The sequence below is a fragment of the Onychomys torridus genome, chromosome 7 (genome assembly GCF_903995425.1).
Source record: "Onychomys torridus chromosome 7, mOncTor1.1, whole genome shotgun sequence".
NCBI classification, from domain to species: domain Eukaryota; kingdom Metazoa; phylum Chordata; class Mammalia; order Rodentia; family Cricetidae; genus Onychomys; species Onychomys torridus.
The window spans coordinates 94,972,051-94,993,133 of NC_050449.1; the positions used below are offsets into that span (position 1 = coordinate 94,972,051).

The 21,083-nt window shown below is 47.5% G+C and overlaps 1 protein-coding gene across 3 annotated transcripts in view; it reads right to left on the reverse strand.

Moving 5' to 3' along the window:
- Ephb1 (EPH receptor B1) overlaps window positions 1-21,083 on the reverse strand; it is a 394,573-nt gene that overhangs the window by 272,181 nt on the left and 101,309 nt on the right. For all 3 annotated transcript variants that reach the window (XM_036192519.1, XM_036192518.1, XM_036192520.1), the window contains exon 3: window positions 16,254-16,935. In XM_036192519.1, the coding sequence (XP_036048412.1) occupies window positions 16,254-16,935 (682 nt within the window). The remainder of the gene's footprint in view (window positions 1-16,253; window positions 16,936-21,083) is intronic.

Below are 21,083 nucleotides of genomic sequence, written 5' to 3' on the forward strand. Positions count from 1 at the left end.
AATAGAGCAGGAACCTTGGAGGTTTGGAGATGGATAAAGTGAAGGACAGTCTGCTGGAACCCATTAGACTTATAAAGTAGTACTTTAGGTGAGAACTGAAAGGAGACGTTCTCCTCAATCAGAAGGGCTGATGGATTCTCCCCAGCCAGGGCCTCCTAGACAGGGAAGTAGTCCTCCTACTCCATCCCCTGCCTTCCCCTGTGAACCTGTCCATGTGAGAACATGGGCTTGCTGTGCAAACACTCTGCTGGTAGCCTGCCAGGCCCATCCCCACCCATTCAAACAGAAATTTCCCTGATCCTCTACAGAAATTCCAGAGCAGACCCCAGGGGGACAGTGTCAGGCATTTGTTTGCTCCACCTGCTACTGAGAATGCCTTGGGCAGAGTGATGTCACCTATGAGAACAGTAGGTGGAAAGTAAGGGAAGATTCAGGGTGCAGAGAATCCCCCCACTAGGCTCCACCCACCCCCCAGAAGAAAACACAGGAAGCAACTAAGCCCGCACCCCAGTTTGCTTAATCAGCCCTCTTTTCTCCCTGTCTCTTTTCAGTTTGCTTCTCGGATTGCCTGGCCCCCACTCCTGATAAGTTAAGCCTTCTCCCTGGCACCAAAGCACTATTGGGCCAGTTGAAAGCTTCCATTCTAGCTGGCTTTGCCTCCTGAGCAGCTGTCCCCCTTGGCCTTGCTTCTGCCCTGCCCACAACCTCATCTCCAAGTCCCTCTAACTCCCAGGATGGAGGACTGATTAGAATTTGAGATCATTTTCCCAGGGCATCACAGCACTTTCTTTCAAGAGGCATGAGAGGGAGAGGGATAAAGCTTAAATTTCAAGGAGCAAATACTTTTGAGACTGAAAGGGAAATGGTTTAATTGCTTAAGTTCTTATTAGCCTCCAACAATATGGTGGGCGGGTGGGCAAGAAAAGAGCTTGGGGTGCATTTAGCTTCCACAAACCTGTTTTGCCTGATGAGCTTGTGAGGCAGGAGGCCAGACTCACATCCCCTGGCTGCTGCTGGCCTCAGAACTCTACCCGCTGTGATTGGGCCTTCTCTCTCTGCAGCCAGGAGGCCTGGGGATCCCCTCTTTGCTCTTCAAATATTTATTGATCATTCAGGAAACAGCAGTTGACAAGCAGAGCCCCTGGGCGTACACACACACACATACACACACACACACACACACACACCATGCATGCACACATATGTCCCTGCCATGTACAACCACCAGAGCTCAGGACACTTGGGCATCAATGGCTTGTTGTCAGCAGGGATTTCCCACAGTTCACTGCATGATACATGCACCTCTGTCCTTGTCCTAGGTATGTTTATGTATTAGAAATAATACATAAATAATGCCCAAGGTATGTTTATGTATTAGAAAGAAGCCAGCGTCCTCCTGTGAGCTCCCTTATCTAAATCACTTTTCCAAACAGATTCCTTCTTCTCTGATGTAGCCACTGCCTTAAAGGCCCTTGTAAAAGAAATGAACCAATTACTCTCTTACCTTCCCATATCCTGTGTCCTGTCTTCCTGACTACTTAGGTCCAATCTGTATTGTAGTAAAGCATCCACGATCCTCATTTACATTTCACAAGAGATCAGAAAAGTATTTCATTTAAGAATATGCTCTGTAATTTTTATTTTAGCATGGGAAGGGATCATGTGTGTGTCTCAGAGGTTATAGGACAACTTGCAGGAATTGGTCCTCTCCTTCTACCACGTGAGGCCCGGGGACTCAAACTCAGGTCATTAGTCTTGGTAGCAGAAATCTTTATCCTCTGAGCCACCTTTCCAGCCTATTTCATTCTCTTCAACACATCCAAGGCTCTTAACACAAAATCTTTAGATATTTGTGCCCACTCCCTCAGCTCCATTTACTTTATGCTCACAGAAAATGTGTCCCATAGAGGCCCCATCCCCAGGGACCAACCTGCCCTTTCTATAGAGGGCTCTGCAATGTCAGTCACTCTGGCCATCTCCAGACCTATCTATCAGTCCGGCTTGCTGTTGGGCAAGAGAAAAGCCAGTCCTGATACTGGCTGCTGCTTCCCAGGTCACACACTAGCCTGTACTCCAACATGGTTGCTCTGGGTAAACTTGGTGACACAGCACAAATGGGGGCCCCACCTAGAGATAGGGCCAGTCGGGGAGTGCGTGCTAAAGAACATCTTGATTTTTCCAGAGCCTTTTCCCAAGCTGAATCTTCCCAGTGCCCCAGCTGCTTCTGTGGGGGGGTGCAGCTGGCCCTGCCTGGGAAGACAAGGCTTTGACTGCTCACTCTCCAGAAGCCAGAACAAAAGTTATCAATAAAAAGATACACTTAAAGGTCCCCCCCAAAGGGAGACTATTGTTAACTAGGAGACTGTGAGCGTGAAAAAGGAGGTCTGGGGTAGGTGGGGGGTGCGGGGTGTGGGGGTGCAGGGGTGCGGAGATACAGGGTGGGGGTGCTGGGGGGGTGCGATTCACAAGAAATTGTCACTTCTGGTTTTCTCCCACCTTAGGAGGGGAAAGTAAGACAAAGCCTTCTTTGGCATTTTGAAGAAGCTTTGCTGTTTATTTTGTCAAAATATCCTTCCCTGGCCCTCCCCCTCCCCCTTTCTACACTGGCTCTAAAGAAAGGACTGATTTGCACAGGGGCTGGCCTCTCTTCCAGGCTCACATTCTCCAGCTCTAATTAGCAACTGCTTTTCTTTAATTTTTGTATGTGTGTTCAAAGACCAAGAGAATAAAAGGGGAAAGCAGAGGTCTGTGTGAAAGGGGAGAGCAGACGGCCTCTCCCTCGCCCCTCTGTGTGCCCGGGCGCCCATGTTGGCAAACAGCACACAATGTCTGTCTATAGAGCCTTTTGTGGCTCAGAAGGAGGGACCAGCACACAGTTGCAGGCAGGGAAGGAGACTGGGAGAGGAAGGCTTGAGGAGACCTGACACGGGAAACACAGAAGACTTGGAGACAGTTGCCAACATCCCCCTCTCCCAGGTCAGGAGGAAGTGGGTAGTGGGTAGTGTCCCTGGCCTGGGCACAGTTGCCATCAGGCCTCTGTGTGGTAAATCTGTGACCTCCAGGCCCGTAGCAAGTCAGAGGTAGGACTGCTGCCCTGCTTGGGCACTCATCACTCACTTACAGATTATGATGGGTGAGAAGGGCGTTCTGATGGGAGGGTCACTCACGTCAGTGAACCCAGCACTCAGGATGCCGAGGGTTGAAAATTTAGTTACCCTGGGCTACGTAGCAGACCTTGTCTTGTGATAGAAAAAAAAAGGATCAGAGGAGAATGGCATACCTTGATGGGAAAAAAAAGTGGGGAAACTGATGAGACCAATCATCAATGATTTAAAAAAAAAAAAAAAACACTCCCAAATAATTGTTTTCATCAGAGATAACTCGTAGGCAAGCAGGGAGGCTGGGTTAGTGGACAGACATGCCATGGGAGAAGGGAACCATCAACCTGCAGGGTAGACCAGTGACTCCCAACCATGTCTGCCACATCCAGCAACCAACAGATGGGCTACTGGCTCTTAACTTCTGGGTGGAATGAAAGATCGGAGAGAAGCAAGAGGAGAGGGATGAAAAGAATTCCTACCAATCAGACAAATCAAGGATGGGGTTAGAGAAGCTGAGAGAAATGATGTGCAAGGCGAGAAACTAAATGAGAGCAGAGCACCAGGGAATTCTATGGAGATTATTTCAAAGTTAAGATAACTTAATTAATGATATTATTATGAACATGTATGGTTATATATTAATTATTCTGATGACAAAATCACTCTTGTAATATCTGCAATTGATTTCGATGATAGACATTGATTTCCTATATTTTACTAAGAAGGAATTAATTTTGTAAATGGAAATTCAAATCTAAACAGTTTCCCAGAGGGGGAAAATAAGAGCCACCAGGAGCAGAGATGGAAACTGGTTTATTAAAACTCCACCAGTGAGCAGCTCTCGATTTTCTCTCTCTGGAATCCACCTAGAAAGAAGACAGATGAGAGAGCAGAGAAAATGGAGGGGATGGAAAGGAAGCAGGGCAAACAAATTTGGCTCAAGACAGCGGGGAGGGAGGGCTGACAGCCAATCAGGAGAGAAGCGCTCCAAGTCACAGGGGCCTCCAACCTGGGAGTAGTGTGGGCATGTGTGTGACAGACCCGGAAACCAAATGCAAGCCCCCAAATCACCTAGCTCCCAGAACAGGCGGATTTTGCCAAGCTCATGATTTGGCAGAGCTCTTACATATTCCATACAATTCCACAAGACGCTCCATCCGTCTCACACAGAGAGCAGATTGTCATTTTCCACTTGAAATACACACGCTGCACTGACCTTATGTCCTCTGTCAAACGGGTATGTTGTCAGCCCCTTCCAGGGAAAGGGGTTCATAACGGATGGGTGTGTGGTCGGTCGTTCTGTTGGGTTTGTTCTGTGTGTTTGTGCACAATGTGTCGCTGTATTGGACAACAGACAGACAAGGCCTCTGCCATTGCTGGTAACTGTCTCCATCTGGTTCTGCCATCTTCGACTCCCAAAGCGCCTGCCTGGAGCCCTGTTCTGGGTTTTTCAGCAGACCTCACTGCTCAGGCGAAGACGCTGTCTCAGGCATTCTCTCAATGGAGGGCCCCCGCCCCCTCTGCGGCTCGCACCCTCCTTTTACACATTTTGCTTTGGATGTGTTTTGTTTTCACTTGACAGATGGCACAGGCGTGGCCACTGCCTATTAGAGCTTTCAAGGAGGGGAAGATACTGGGAGTTGGACCTAGGTAAATGGTAGTTCACTCTGAGCAGTGGCTATGGCCACTCTGTGGAACTGCTGGTCCATTTCTGGCCCACAGGAAAAGAATATGACCCCTGAAATCAATCTCCAGGTGCAGGTCAGATTCTGGGCAACTCAGTGGAGGCTTCTAACTGAAGCCACCTCCCATAACAAATTGAAGTGAATCGCAGCTCCTCTCTAGCTAGGAGTAACAGGTAACAGAGACAGCAGTGCCTAGAGTCCTGTGCTATACATGACCTTGGGAAAGCTACTGAGCCTCTCTGTGCCTCAATCTTCAGTGAAACATGAAGATACGTACCAAATGTCTCTCCTGGCAAAGACTGAAGAGATGAAGTCAAAAGGGGATCCGGTAATCCACACCCCAGCCATGCTATGGTAGCATTTCAGCGCAAGACAACCCAGAAAAGCATGCTGCATACCAAAGTCACAGCCACCAGAATCTGGCAATGGAATGGAAGGCAATACTAAAGTTTATATAACCACCCTCCTACATCCTTTCAAACATACACCATTAATGCATTAACCTTTATTCATTTTTATTATGTGCAACGCCGGAGCATGCAGGCTGCAGTGCTTGTGTGAAGGTCAGGCGACAATTTCCCGGAGTCTGTTTCTCTCCTTCTCCCATGGGATTAGAGGATTGAACTCAGGTCCTTCAGCAAGTGTTTTTACCTGCTGAGCCGCGTTGGTATTGCTGGCCCCATGCTGGGGCTTTGATTTGATATTTTCGTCTATTGTTTTTCTTTAAAACAATACATTTAAAACAATGAATGCATTTACTTTTTTTTAAAAGGTGAGAAAGGAAGGAAAGAGGGAGGAAGGGGCAATAAAAGTGAGCAGAAAGGAGAAGAAGGCAGGGAAAGAAAGAGGGAGACTCAGCCAAGTAAAGGAGGCAGGGAAGTCCATGGTCCAGAGAGAAAGTAGTGCCACAGAGCTGGAAGAGAAAAATCAAAAGATGCTCACAGCCACACTGAGCAGCATCCCAGGCTGAGACAGAGGCGGGGCCAGGGCTTCAGCACAGCGGGAAGAATGCCAAGCCTAGGACACCTGCTCAGAGGTGGAGGTGAACTGGTTTGAAGTTGCCTGGGAAGGGAAAGGGGGTGTCAGGTCTAGAAAGGATGGGTTGGTGAAATGGGAGGGAACCTGGCGGAGGTGAGGGCTGAAGTCTGATTTAAGAAGAGTGTGTCACCAGGGTGAGCAGAAATGGAAGCGTCCTGAGGTAAGTTAAGATGGTAAAGGGAGTGGAGTGGAGGGGCTGAGCCAGGAGACAATAAACAGAAAAGAGTAGAGAATCCCAGACCCAGTTCAGAGGCAGAAGGGGAAGAAAGGGGAGAATAAAGGGTGTTCCCACAAGACTGGGCATTGGCTTTCCTGCAACTAGATCATAAGAATGACACAGTCCTCCAGCATCCGGTGCCTGCTCCTGCCCTGTCCGTTCTGCAGACACTAGCTGTCTAGGAAATTCCTGAATGGGTGCGTGTAAAATGCAGGAAACATAGAAGATGGGCAGAGAGCATGTGCAGGAGGCCATGCAGAGCAAGAAGGATAGGACAGATGAAGATGAAGGAGACCAGAGGGAGAGGACTCCAGACTGTACCATCCAAGCACACCCAGCTCCATGCTGCATTTTAGCAAGCCAGGGCCTCAGCAAGTTATAGAACTTCCCATCGCTCAACAGCCCTCACAGCAAGACAAATGCAAATTGAAACTGGAGTGGGATGCCATTTTTCACCTACTGGATTGGCAATGATAAAAATGATTGATATTTTATCTTGGTAGAACACATACACTACAGGTGTGGGTAGGTGCAAAAAAAAGTTTTTGGTAGAATACGCCTTTGTTGAGGGAACACAATTTGGGAATATCTATCAAAATTAAAAATGTATATGCTTTGACTCAGCAATTTTACTTTATAGATGAAGAGATCCACACCCAAACACCAGGTTGAGCTCCAGGAATCCAGTCAGAGAGAGAGAGGAGGGATCTATGAGCAAGGGGCATCAAGATCATGATGGGAAAACCTACAGAGACAGCAAAACCAAACTAGTGGGAACTCTTGAAATTTAGACCAACATCTGTGGAGCTTCCATGGGACTGGACTAGGCCCTCTGCATAATCGAGACAGTTGTGTAGCTTGATCTGCTTAAGGGACCCCCTGACAGTAGGGTCAGGATCCATCCCTGTTGCATAAGCAGGCTTTTTGGAGTCCACTACCTATGGTGGGACAACTTACACAGCCTTGAGGCAGGGGGAAGGGCTTGGCCCTGCCTCTACTGAATGTACCAGGCTCTGCTGACTCCCCATGGGAGGCCTTACCTTCTTGTAGGAGGGAATGAGGGGTGGGTTGATGGGGATGGCTGGAGGGGTGGGAGGAGGGAAGAGGGGGATCCATGATTGGTATGTAAAATGAATAAAAAAAATTTCTTAATTAAAAAAGTTTTTGGTAGAATATGCCTTTTTGAGGGAACACAATTGGGGAATATCTATCAAAATTAAAAATGTATATGCTTTGACTCAGCAATTTTACTTCAGAGAATTTGCTGCATTTTTAGCTCCTAGAAAAGTGCTTGGCACAAAGGAAGTCCTCAATAAATATTCATTGAGTAAATTAATTAATGAATTTATCTTGACGATGTTCTCACATATTAATTCAAAGATTAATACGCAAGGGTATCTATCCCAGTGTTGCTCAGAAATAGCAAGAGATAGGGGAAAACTAAATGTATATAAATGAAGAACCAGTAAAATAAATAAATAGAACACAATGAAATAACAATCAGCACAAACCATTTTTAACCTTCATTGTAAAGTAGGAACTGAGCTGTGAAGACCAGGTACATGTCCTCTGTCAAGTGCCCAGTGGGGTGGGTCAAGGGTTTGTTTGTGTCCTGAGTGAACAAATCTCAGATATCCTCTGCAAGGGAAATTTTCAACTGTAATAGTAAGAAAGGCTGGGGAGGGGCGGGGAGGGCAGCATGAAAGGAAATTTACATATCTGGAATGTTTTCCAGATCTGCATAAAAGTTCTATCCCAAGAAAGAAAAACTCAAAGATGAACCAGGCTTTCCTGGGGACTGTGAGTTCTATACCTGGAAGAAATGAGATGGGATGGATAGGGTTGTTAACCTTGGGGCCCTGACTTGGCCAGGAAGGATTCTGCTCTATAGATTTCTCCAGACTAACACTCCACATGTGGCTCCAACATTCTCTGGCTATGGAGGCTCTTCCTAAGAGTTAAGAGTGCAAAAAATGTTTGGAGTTAAACCAAGACCTGAGAACAGGAAAGGAAAGCCAGAAACATGGAGGCCTGCAGATACAGAAGCAGGGCACGCACCTGAAGAGCACGTGGCTTAGTTGTGACCAGAACATGTGCTGCTGCTGAAAGCCCTGGGCCAATGAGCTACCTCACCAAACCAGGACCAACCAGAAACCGACAGGCTGATTTCCTGTCCACCTAATGAGCTTCAGAACTGCACTGGGTCTTTTTTTTTTTTTTTTTTTTTTTTTGGTTTTTCGAGATAGGGTTTCTCTGTGTAGCTTTGCACCTTTCCTGGATCTCGCTCTGTAGAACGGCTGGCCAGTAACTCACAAAGATCTGCCTGGCTCTGTCTCCTAAGTGCTGGGATTAAAGGCGTGCACCACCACCGCCTGGCTGCACTGGGTCTTGAATGTCATTCCAAGAAGCTTGCTGAGGTGGTCTGTGGAAACTCCTACCTCTGGAGCCTGCTGCAGGTGACCTGATTTGCTCCTGTCCTTACGGACCTGCATGCAGAGACAAGGCTAGCCTACTTGCAGGTATGTGGACACAGCCTTCAGCAGGCTGAGTAAACACCTAGGAGGCAAATGCTCTCTGACACCTGGATGGCATCTAGAACCCAAAGCAATCCCTGCCATATTCTGTATTAAATTACATCCCAGAAGGAACCGTCTACCCTATATCACCACATGGCTGTTAAAATAAGGTAGAGTTTCAACTGCTTTTATTAGCTAACTAATAGTTTAGGCAGCAAGGAGAGTATATACAGGTCATCTGAAGGCCACAAGCTATCTCTAGAGAAAGGTTGAGGTTACTTCTCTCAATATCCCTTTCAAAGCCCTAATAGCAAAGTAAGGCTTGCTCTGGGTGGCTTTCCGGTGTCCTTTGCCACAACCTTACCATGACTTTTCATGGTTGTCTCCATCTCACTGCACTGAGGAAGATCCAGGAGCATCAGGGCTCTGTCAACACTGTTGTCAATGGCAACAGGAAATAAAACAATAAAGACTGAGTTCCCTGGGGTGGGGGGAGGCCTAGAACCAAAAGACACAGGATTCAGAGTAAGTTTCTTCTCAGTGACTCCCCTTCTGTTCAAGAAAGTGTGTGCTCAGAACCTGCAGCAAGGGACTTCCCAGCACCAGAGAACAATGGGGCAGAAAGCAAAGGATACTATTACATGAAAAATGTCCCTCTCGAATCCAAGTGTTACAAAGCAATAGTATTAAGAGGTGGGTCTTTAAGAAGGTGGTTAAATTATGAGGTCCCTAGCCTGTGAATGGGATTAAGGCACTCACAACACTGAGTCCTCACAACACTGGGACAGTTCCTCCACCTCTCTTCCATGGAGGGCATAGTGGCCCTCCTCTGCAGAAGATGGAATTCTCACTATAGAACTGAATCTACCAAAGACTGGGACTTGGACTTCCTTAGCTCCAAACCTGTAGCGTTCTAAAGCACCCTATCTGTGGCATTCTGTTCTAGCAGCACCCACAGACCAGCATGCTTAGTATGGCTGAGCCACAACACAGCCCTTGAAGAGTTCTTGATGCAGATTAGAAAGTCACATCTGGACTCCACCATGTTCTCACTCCCCTTTCTCTGACACAAAGCCTTAGGCCAGGAAGCTGGGATCACCCTCCAGAAATGGAGCGCTACTTAGATGGTTTGTAAAACATTCTCATGCTCTCTAGAAAAAGGGGTTGAGTCCAGCCAAGAGGATGACAACCAACAAAACCCCTGGGCAGACACATGGTACAGAATTGTATAAGGACAGCCAGGAACCACAAGCAAAACCAAGGTCAATATTCCTGAAAACATATTTTTAAGGGTGGTTAACTTCAGCCTAGTCTAATCTGAGAACCAAAGGCAAAAGGTAGCAGCATCTTAATACCTGAGTTCTAATCCTAGGACTGACAATAGTCTTCTCTATGGACAAATCCCACCCATGCCACTCACTCACTCACTCACTCAGTTTCAGACCTCATAGGTTTTCATGAGCAGATGACAGCTCAGTCAACAGCTGCCTTCAGACACCCACTAAACCCCCAGACCAGAGATATTTCCACCACTCATATCATAATGCATATTTATTAAGTCATGGATGGCCAGGCTTAATGAAAAATGTATACTTCCTTCCAGACAGCTCTCCTGCCTGAAGGGTGTTATCACTCAGTGGTTATGGGGCTGCCCTGAGATGGTCAAGACTGTTTAGTCAACAACAGTGGAGTGGGGGTCTTCTGGAGCAGGAAGGGGAGGTACAGAGGATTTGCAACCTGACACCTACATCCTAGGGCTACCTTTAGAGCCCAACACTTTGGTGGCTGTGCAGCATGGGGCATCCTTCCAGTTCCACTCACTGTTGTTCATGGTGTCACAGTCCATTACATCCAGTCAATTACATATGACTCCTCTCTGGAGGGCACTGGGCAGGGCCACTGCAGGAAGCAGAGGAGGCCCCGGGTGGTTTCTAAATGAAGTAGCCTGTTGGGAAATCCTATTATGAAGCTCATCTTACAGGGCTGCAGTGTTAATGACCTTGGCCTCCCCTGGCCCTGAGAATAGCTGGTCTCCCTGGGGCTTGAGGAGAGGCCATCTGGGCTGTGGACTTTCTCTCTCCAGCTGTTGGTGGGCCAGGGGAAGTGGTAGTGCCCCTCAGTGCCCTTGAATATGGCTGCCAGCACAGTGGCCTGACTCATGTGCACATACATGGGAACACCTTTGCACACAAATATACACCGTTTCCTGGGGCCTCTCCTTTCTCCTGCAGAACCTCCACAGGAACTGTCAAGGAACCCAAAGTTGAGGCCAACAACCGTAAGGGGGATGGGAATAGGCCCTAGAAACCTCCTTGGAGTTAAATTAGACACATTTTTCTCCCCCTTCAAATCTTGCAGATTTTTTCATCTCAACTCCCCTAGGCTTATAAAGTGGCTCATCTCAACTGTTCAAGTTGACAAAAGGCATTGAAATTGTTGAAAGGTTCAAAGTGTCCCTTGGGTTTCCATGCATGGAGGAATTTACATGTAGGTAGAAAATTACCAAAGAAAAAGGTTCCCAGTTGGTGTGCGTGGTGGGGGTAAAGATGCAGCCATTCTAGGAAAGGAGACCCTTGGATCGATGTCAGGGTAGAGCCTGCACAGGGAGGGATGCCAACCCCAGCACACAGCTTCCATGGAGAGGTGGGGAGCTGTAGAGCCATGGAACAATTTGGAACAATTTGGAACAGGGAATCATTCTGATCTCCAGGACGTTCAAAGGCCCCATCAGCATCCATGGCTGGATTGGTGATGGTTGGTCTTGAGAATTCCCTGGGAAAGCTGCAAGGCTTCCCAGATACATTCAGCTACAACACCAGTTTCAAGCCTGAGTGGGATACGAGTTGTAAAGGTGTGGCCCTGTCCGTTGCCAGGAAGGGTGCCATTGCTAGTATGCTGGGGGGTTCTGGTACCTACTAGCTAGTGCTGGCTCTCTACAGGAATAGCTATTCTCTTCTGTAACTTCTGGGCAGTCAACCTCCCAGCCCTCTCTCCCCTATTCAGAACTCCTCTGGGACTCCTGATCAGCTACAGCACCAAGTCAATTAGCCTTTGGCCTGTAGTCCCATCTGCTAAAGTCAGAAGCCTTCTCTGAACACTATAGATCACTCCTTCCTGCCAGAGGTCAAGGCACCTGGGACAGGCAGGAACATGGGCAAAGGGCATGATAGACAGAGCTGTGTGCACAATTATTTCCCAAGCCACAGCCACCCCTCTACCTAATGCCCCATGACTGAAAAGAAGCCCATGATGCAGAATCTTCTGGAAGTTTTAAAGAGTGTTTGCAAAGTCAGCCCTTCAGGGAATACTCAAGGATGGAACAGAACCCCCCAGCTAGGGCCTGCTCTGGAAGCCCTGGGCACCCAGAATGTACGTTACAGCCTGATGTTTTGACAGAAGAAGTAGGCACCTAGGATTGTCAGTTCCAGCCCTGTGCCGGTTAGTTTTTGTCAACTTGACACAAACCTGGACACATCTGAGAAGGCAGAATCTCAATGGAGGAACTGCTTCGGTCAGATTGGCCTATAGGCAAGTCTATGTGGTGATATTTTATTTGTACTGAAATGTGATTTTATTTGTATGTTAATAAAGTTGCCTTGGGGTCAGAGCAAGCCATAGCAGAAGCTGGGCGGTGGTGGTGGTGGTGGTACACGCCTTTAATCCCAGCACTTGGGAGGCAGAGCTAGGCAGGATCTCTGTGTGTTCAAGGATACAGCCAGCATGGCAACACACGCCTTTAATCTCAATACCAACCATAGAAGACCTGGAGGTCTGTACAGACATGCAGTGACGAAGAGGTCATGTGGCTGGGTTTACAACCAATGAGAAAACAGAACAGAAGTCTATAAAAAAGACAGGACACAGGAAGTAGGTCTGTGACGGAGAGGAAAGACAGAGCAGCAGTGAAGGGTAAGGTTTTCAGCTCTCAGCTATTGCTCTGACCTCTTGGCTTTTAACTCTGCAACTGGCTCTGTGTTTCTTATTTAACAAGACGGTTACATCTACAAGTCTGTACGAGCATTTTCTTGATTAATGATTGACATGGGAGGACCCAGCTCCCTCAGGGTTATACCGCCTCTGTACAGGTGGTCCTGGGTTCTATAAGAAAGCAGGCTGAGCAAGCTGTGGGGAGAAAGCCATTAAGCAGCGCTCCTTCATGGCCTCTGCTTCAGTTCTTGCCTCCATGCTTCTGCCCTGTTTGAGTTCCTGCCCTGACTTCCCTCCAATGATGGACTACAATTGGGAGTTACAAGCTGAAATACAAGCCCTCACCCCAGTTGGTTTGGGTCATGTTGTTTTATCACAGCACCAGAAACCCTGACTAAGCCATAGCCCCACCATCTTTCCTTTAGGCTAACCTTAGCCAATATATTTTAAAGCTTGCCCAGCACCAGCTCAGGGCTTGCCAGCACAGGGAGAGCTAGGCCACATGGGGCCCACACAAAGAATCACTTCACTAGAAACTCTAGCAGGAGGAATGTGGCACAAAGATAGAGAGAAAGCTGTATTTTCTTGTTAATCCCCTAAACTATGAGCACATGACCAGAAGCTGAAATAGATGAGCTGACTCCCAAGTAATTAATAATTTCATACTGACTGACACATGATGAGGTCAGAGTCAGTGGTAGGACCAACATGCCTGTGCGCTTCTGCCTGATGGGCCTAGCCTGTGTGTGTGCTACAGAAAGGATGAGTCAGAGGCAGATCCTCAGCCACAGAACCCTCTAGAAAGTATGTGAGCCATGTGCCAACACCTAAGTTCTACCACCCAGCTTCTGCCTGCCGTCCTCATTGTCTGCTGCTCTCTCTCCATAACAGGAACTGCTCCAGGCCAGGACTGTTCCTGGCTGCCTGGGCTGCCTAATTGGTCTCCAGGTGCCTCTACACAACCCAATGACTGGTCACCAGGAATTTGACAGATACGTGGGTTTAGTAGATGGGAAGTGAAAGCCAGAGAATATGGTTCCTTGCCCATCAGCACACTAACTCCTTAAAAAACAACAGGGAACCAAAAAGGAGTAAGTATGTATGCTGTTTCTACAGCTACTCTGTAGATTGTAAGGCAAAGTCTAGATTCTCTATAGGCAAAGCCTCAGATGCAAATATCCCAGGGGGTAAAGGATTGACACACGGTGAGAACCACAACACTATCAGGCTCCCGACAGTGCGATTTAAGCAACAAGAATTTGCAGGCTATGTCAGGACAGAACAGCTGTTGGACCTCCACTGCTTTTCACCTACAGTCTCTGCCATTCACGGTTCTGCCCGATCCTATTCTTACGAGGTGGCCACCACAGAATCATCATGAAGGACTGATCCCAATGCCTACCTGGCAACCCAGTATGCACATATCATGTGGCTGGAGGTCTCACCTTGTAAACACAGCACTGGGACCAACCTCAGATCTCTACACTCACTGCCTGTCCCCAGGGTACAACATCCTTTTGAAGTTTCCATATACACAGGGCATGGGTCCCCTCTTTTCCCAGGCACTGCTCTGTGAATCCTCAACAGAGCAATCTGGTTCAGCCATCAGAGTTCTCAGACCAGCAATCAAGAGGATGCAAATATCAAGCTTCTGAGACAGAGGTGAAGGGTTTCTTTTGGTCTCCAAGGGAAATGGGCTTAGCCAGGCTATGGAGCCAAAGAAACCATGCTACTACACAACTCATCACACTACACTCTCAGAAGTGCCACCAGAATGTAGCTGCCTGTGCAGTGAGGATGCCCTGCCCCCCTTGCCTCCACCCTCCACTGAGTTTACAAAAAGTAGTTACATGTAAAGTTCAGCCATGTTCATACAGTCGGAGATTGGCAACATCCAAGCAAGCCCGTAAGAGCGGTTTGGGCCAAGAAGGAAGAATGAAAAGAAAGAACTTGCATTTACATATTTGTCCCCACAGGCCCTCCCAGGACAACCATGAGAGGTGACTGACAAGCAGTGTGGACAGCAGAGCCCCCCAAAAGAGTAACATTCCAATTAGTCCAAAGAAACGAGAGCCTGTTTCCCAGAGTCCCAATTAAATCACAACCAATCAATGCTTGCTCCCATCCCTGCCATTCTGCTCAAGATATAATGAGAAAAATGAGAGGGAGCCCCCGCCAGCAACTTCCGTGTGGCAGCCCTTTGAAGCCAGAGAAATGCACTCCAGCATGGTTTGCAAGCATGCTCAGTTGCCGCTGCACCTGTGCCTTTAAGACAGCTTGGTGTCTTGGTCCCCACTCAGACCCTGAAGAATGCCAAAGAGGGTGCCCTCGCCCCACCCCCAACCTGTGGGACACAGAGGAGCTCTGTGGGACCAGACCCGGCTGGTCTTAAAACTGTCTGCGTTGATTCATCACTGGATCTGGCGCGCTCGCCCCTCTGTTTCCATGCCATCCATCATGGGTCCCAGAACCAAGAAATCCAATAAAGACACAATGGCACAGCTCTGTGTTCCCAGCAGGCCCCAGAAAGGCTGTGCGAAGGCCCCAGCCCAGGCAATTAGCTGAATCCATGGGATCGCGTGCTGATGGGCTTTCAAAATCCATTGCCAGGCATTTCACAGGCAGGTGTTTGGGGAAGGAGGGAAGGAAGCAGACAAGGGCTGGCTGGGTGCTCCAGCAGCACCAGAGGATGACCAGGAGGGTGCTTTCAGGAGACCTGCAAAGGAGAAGGAGCTAACTTTGCTCCCAAACTGCAAAAGAGAGGGAGAAACCCTTGAATTACAACACAATGAAGATGATCATTTCCAGGCCTTTCTAAACAATCCAAACTTCTGAAGATCATAAGCAAGATTTAATAACGGAACTCACCTTTTCTTCCCAGCATCACCCTATATTCAGCTCCAATGATGTAGACAAGACAAGAGATCCAGGGTTTCTAGACCCTTCCATCCACTCTGGGACCAAATGGAGCCAGTTCAGCATATTGATTACCACATATTGAACAAAGGCACTATAGAGTTCAGAGATCTACCGTAAGCATGGAATAACTTAAGCCTCCAACCTGCAAAGTTTGTGTCAGTCTGCCTCACTCAGAAGCCAAGGTACCTCCACACATGGAACATTCGCATCCCTGTCCCAGTAGCTTCATCTCCTTCCAGGGCCTGGCATTGAGCCCCTGGAGAAAGACAGTCAAGCCAGAGGGCTTTGAGTTAATGAGCTCCATGGCTTCAAGACCAAGTTCAGAGCTGTGGGAGCTGGACTCAAATGAACTAAAATATTTTCCAAATTCAGTCACTTCTCAATTACCCTTGAGAGAACTGTCCATGACAACCCAAATACTCCATGCCCCCCAGAGCTTGAGGCTGATGAAAGATGCATAGAGAGATGTGTGTGTGTGTGTGTGTGTGTGTGTGTGTGTGTGTGTGTGAGAGAGAGAGAGAGAGAGAGAGAGAGAGAGAGAGAGAGAGAGAGACTGAGAGAGACAGAAAATGCGTGTTCCCAAACTAACTATAAATAAGTGATTATTTAATAATTTCCCACTGTTGAGAATTTTTCCCATCTCTCTTCCTCTACCCATGCATACAGACACTTGATCCACAACTGGGAAATCATGAGGCCTAGAATTGGGGACAGAGGTTCTTCTGATATTCATAATAAACCACTAGGCTCTCTCTTTTCCTGAAGGATCCCAAACTAGAAGCAGGAAAGTAATGAACTTGGACCTCCCCAGGCGGGATGGAAGCAGACACTTAAGGAACCCCAAACTTACCCTTGCAGACCACGCTGTTCTCCGGCTCGTAGCCAGGCTTACATGTGCAGCGCCCAATGGGCACCATCCATTCTCCATCCCCATTGCAGTAGAGTTTTATGGGCACATCCACTTCTTCTGCATTAGGGATGCATGTGCCCCGAGCAATCACCAGAGACGTGCTCTCTGCTCCTGTCATGGTTTCAGGGAACACTGCGAAATTTTGCACAATGCTTGGACACTTTTTGAAGAAGACACGGACAGAAAGGAGAGACATACAGGCTCCATAATCCTGGAAAGCGAGGTAAAACCCATTCCGAGTAAGAGGCCCAAAGCTCCTGACTTCTGTATTGACCTTCATCAATCTTCCCCCAAAATCCACCTGGGAGAAGCTCTCATCTGCAGCAATGGTGTCAACTTTGAGGTAGGGGGCTTCAGACCAGAAGGCTGACTTCTTGGTGGCAATGACAGAGTCAGTCTCATAGTAGTACAAGTTGAAGGTCTCCTTGCAGGAGCCTGGGACATTTGGGAGGCTGCTGCAGTCCCTCACAGTGAAGCGCATCTCTGTGTAGATGCGATGGGCGCCCCGTCTGTTGATAAAGGTGGTGAGCAGCCAGTTGTTCTGGTTGGGTTCAAAGACGTTGCACACTTGGTAAGTACGGATGGTGTTCAGGTTTTCATCATAGCCACTGACTTCTTCCCACTGTCTCAAGCGGGCCGCAGGCACACACATGCAAAATCAGAAAAGGAGAGAGTGATAAGACCAAAAGAGGCAACCCAGGAGAGAGTCCCAGAGCTTTGGAGGGGCTTTAAGAGCCCACCAGTTGTACTGTTCCACTTACCAAAGGAGCTCATGTAGCCATGCCTGTGTTTTAAAGATTGCCTGAGATTCAGCATCTTAGTTCTCTACAACCCACCCCTAAATACAACAGATTTAATTATAGAAAGTATTCCCTCAGCCAGGTGGTAGTGGTTGGTGCACGTCCTTCTTTCCAAGCATTCAGAAGGAAGAGGCAGGTAGATCTCTATAAGTTCGAGGCCAACCTTGTCTACAGAGTGAGTTCCAAGACAGCCAGAGCTGCAACACAGAGAAACCCTGTCTCAGAAAACCAAACCAAAAAAAAATTAAAAAGAAAAAGAGAGAGGGGAGAGGGAGAGAGGAAGGAAGGAAGGAAGGAAGGAAGGAAGGAAGGAAGGAAGGACCCCCGCATCAAACTTGGAAATCTCATGCTGTGTACATATGTGTAACCTTTATTGTACCTTATTGAGGGCAGGCACCAGACTCTTGGCTGCCAACAGCCTCCACTCTATAAATTAGAGATCCAGTTATAAAAGAACTCTACAACAGACATCCCCATCTGTGAACCTAATATCTTTATGGTGGCAAAACTCCTTCATATACCTCTGTAAAGCATGTGGAGAAACTTTTTTTTTTCAGTTTCTCGACAAACTTAGATTATCAGAAGCATTTGTTTTAGAAGAGCGATCTCTTTTGAAAGAGCTAGACTGTAAAACGATGGAGGCTGCTAAGAGACGCTCTTAATGAAGTTAATTCAGGTCCTGTGTGAAAATTTTCAAGCTGAGATGAGATGGAGGAGCAATGTAGGAGGGCAGTACTCAGAAAGGAAGGGCCATTGCTTACCCCAGGAGAGACAACCCTGATTCATATTGAAAAGAGAACTTCCTATTCCAGAATCTTTATGTAGCAGAGGAAGAGTGGCGAACAGCGCATTTTCTCCAAGGCCTACAAGAGTCTCACAGCTGTTTGGTTATCTCCAATTCATAGCTAATCAGACATCATGTAATTCCTCCACGGTGCACAGTTGTAAGAGAAGCTGTATAGGAGGGATGGTGCTCTGAATCACCTAAAAACTTCCAGAAGGGAATTTCTGCAGCGAGTAATGGGAGGAAGTTAATAACTGAAGGAGTCCCTTTCCCTGGAGCTACAAAGGAAGACACATAGTGTCAAGGGTGGAGGGGACAACAGAGGGACATCTAGAGAGCTGACCTACATATCCAGGATTGCCGGACTCTCTCAGCCCTCCGAGAGTACTAGTTCCTGTTCCAGCCAGAGTCTCTGAAGAGTTCCTTCCAGAAACCCTTGGGGACTGAAGGTCCATCTTGATTTGTTGCCTAGATAAAGTATCAGTTCTCCCATAAAGCAACCAGTATCCCATCTGTCATTTGATTTGCAGCATCCCCCCCCTCTTTCTCATAGCATAGGCTGATCTTGAACTTGCTACATAGATACACCTGCTGCTACCTCCCCAAAGGTATTAACAGGCAACGACCACCATAGCTATTTATGTAGTGCTGGAGGTTGAACTCTGGGCTTTGTGAATGCTAGGCAAACACCCCGCTACCTGAACTATATCCCCAGCTCCTTTCGGTCACTCTTTTGGCCCCTAGCACCATTCCTTGCTCAACGTGTAACACCAGGACTTTAATGTTGCCAAAGTTGCAAGTGGCTTCCACCTCCAAGCTCCATCTTTAGGCGTTTGACCTAGGATGCCTTTTCCATCTTTGCTGGAATAACTGCAACTCTGGAAAACCTCCCAGCTTCCAGCTCACACTACCCAGGCTGGACCCTTGCTCTACCCTTTCTCCACCTGTAAGAATTTAGACACATGGACACTGAAGCATCCCGTCCCACCAGTGGTTGTTAGGGCCCTAAAGGGACATCCAGCATCTGGACCCAGCACCAGAACAGATACTGTGCACACATGAGGATATGCCTGTTCCCATGCCCAGTGGCAGGGACACAAGCTGAGGAAAAGCTCTTCTGCATAGCTCATGTGGAGTATAAATCCACACTGTCAAACTTCACCTGGGCTTTGCTTAATTTCTTATTGATCTTTGGATGTAGAGGAGCCATTTTTTTTCTTTCTTAAAGACTGTGTTATGTTCTATTTAAATGTGTTTGTGGAAGTTTTGTTCTGCTCGACTGGGTTTTGGAAACCAGAAAGCAAATAGATGAGGAAGAAGTTGCTGACAGCATTTCAGATCGTTTTCAGGCCTCCCTCCCTTCCTAGAACCATTTTGAAACAGTTTCCCTGCTGACCCGACATGACTGTGGAGGGGGGGCGGTTTAAACACAGCAGGTCTCAAGATCCATCGTTCCAGCAGGGTCTCAGCATAAATGCTGGGCCCTCTGGCTGATGCCCAGGTGAAGCATGGACCCCATTCAGAGCTGAGGTCTAGTCACAGCCAGAGCTTCTGGCCACCCAACACTAATGCAGCTCTGCCTGGGAAAGGAAGTCCTAGCTACAAAGCTCACCTGAATGCCAAGGCCATTACCACTAAACGTCCTGAGATAAACAGAATGAAGATTTCACTCAGCAGAGGCGGGCTATTGAGAACATCCATCTTCGAAAATGACGCTGATTAGCGTTGTAAGACCCAACAGAGGTAATCGTTTCAGACATTAACCTCTCCAGGCCTCAGTTTCCTCGTCTGTAAAATGAGGAATCATACTGGGTGACCCCAAGTTGTAAAATTCCACAGATCTAATTGGTTCTGTGATAGCTCCTAAGGGAGTGCTCAAATCAAATTAGAGGGGATAGAGCTGTATGCTCAAAAGGAAAGAGTAGAAAGGAACAGAGAGAAAGGAAAATAGCCCCCCGTGGTGTGGGGGGAAAGGAGACCATGACTACAGCGCTGCGCATTAATTTCTCTCCAGCTTCCATTCTTCTCCTGTCAGCTGGTGCTGTGGGGGTGGGAGAAGGAAGAGAGAAGACAGGGCGAGAGGAGAGATAAATGCCTTCCAGGGTAAGTAGCAATTATGATGGGGAGGGCTTTAAGAAAGAGAAGATTTCAGTTCATGGAAACAGACTAGGATGGGCTGGCATTCCCAGCAGGGAGGGACAAACATTGTTATTTGTTGATGATACACCACATCAGTCTCATTGCTTTATTACAAAACCTCACTCATTCATCAGTGGAAAATGTTTTCTAAACGTCAGCTTTATGCCAGGCATTCCATTAGCCACTGGGGATACAGCAGAATGAAGCTTAGGAATGAGGGACAGGGACAGAAATCAGAAAATTATCAAAATAACTAAATAATTGCAATTGTGTTAATTAATGGGAGGTTATGAGGTACCAAGAAAGGGAATGTACATGAAATGCAGGAAAGTCTTCCAAAAGAGTCTCCAAGTGGATAGGGTGGATGGAGAGGAGTTGTCTTGGAGAGGTGTGTATATCCTAGGGGCAAAAATGGGCAGAGCATCTGTGCCCCAAGGCACACAAATACTGAAGCCCTGTGGTAGGAAAAAGCAAGCTGGTGTCATTCATGTGGCAGAGTCTTACAAAGCTGGAAGTAGTAGGCATGGTAGGGATAAATCCAAGGGACGGACATGATGAGAACTTGGGGTTTCAACCTGAGCACAGAAAACACAGAGACACAGTTCTAAACCATAGTTCTAGAGAGGAAACACCCAGATGACCAAAGTTCAATGTTTAGAAGATATCTCAAAGTAGGAACTAGGCTGGAGGAGGCCTAAGATCATGAGAGAAACAGCTGGAGATCACTGACATCCAGCTGTCAAAAAGGACGGGATGGGAAGGAGACCTGTAGAGCCAGGAGAGATATTTCAGGGGAGACTCTCACTGACGGTGAATAGACCAGACCCAAGGGTCCATGTGACCCATAAACATCTTTCACACTATCTTTGAATAGCTCAGATTTTTAGAAATGCTGGTTTCCCTGTGCCTTTCCTTTAAAAAGCCAGAAGTTCCTATGGGCCTTGGATAGTCTGACTGAAAGAGATTCCTTTTCAGCACCAATTTTGGTACCATTAACCTGTAATGTCCAAGGGCAGACTTACAAAACTTCTCTGTTCAGTGGCCACT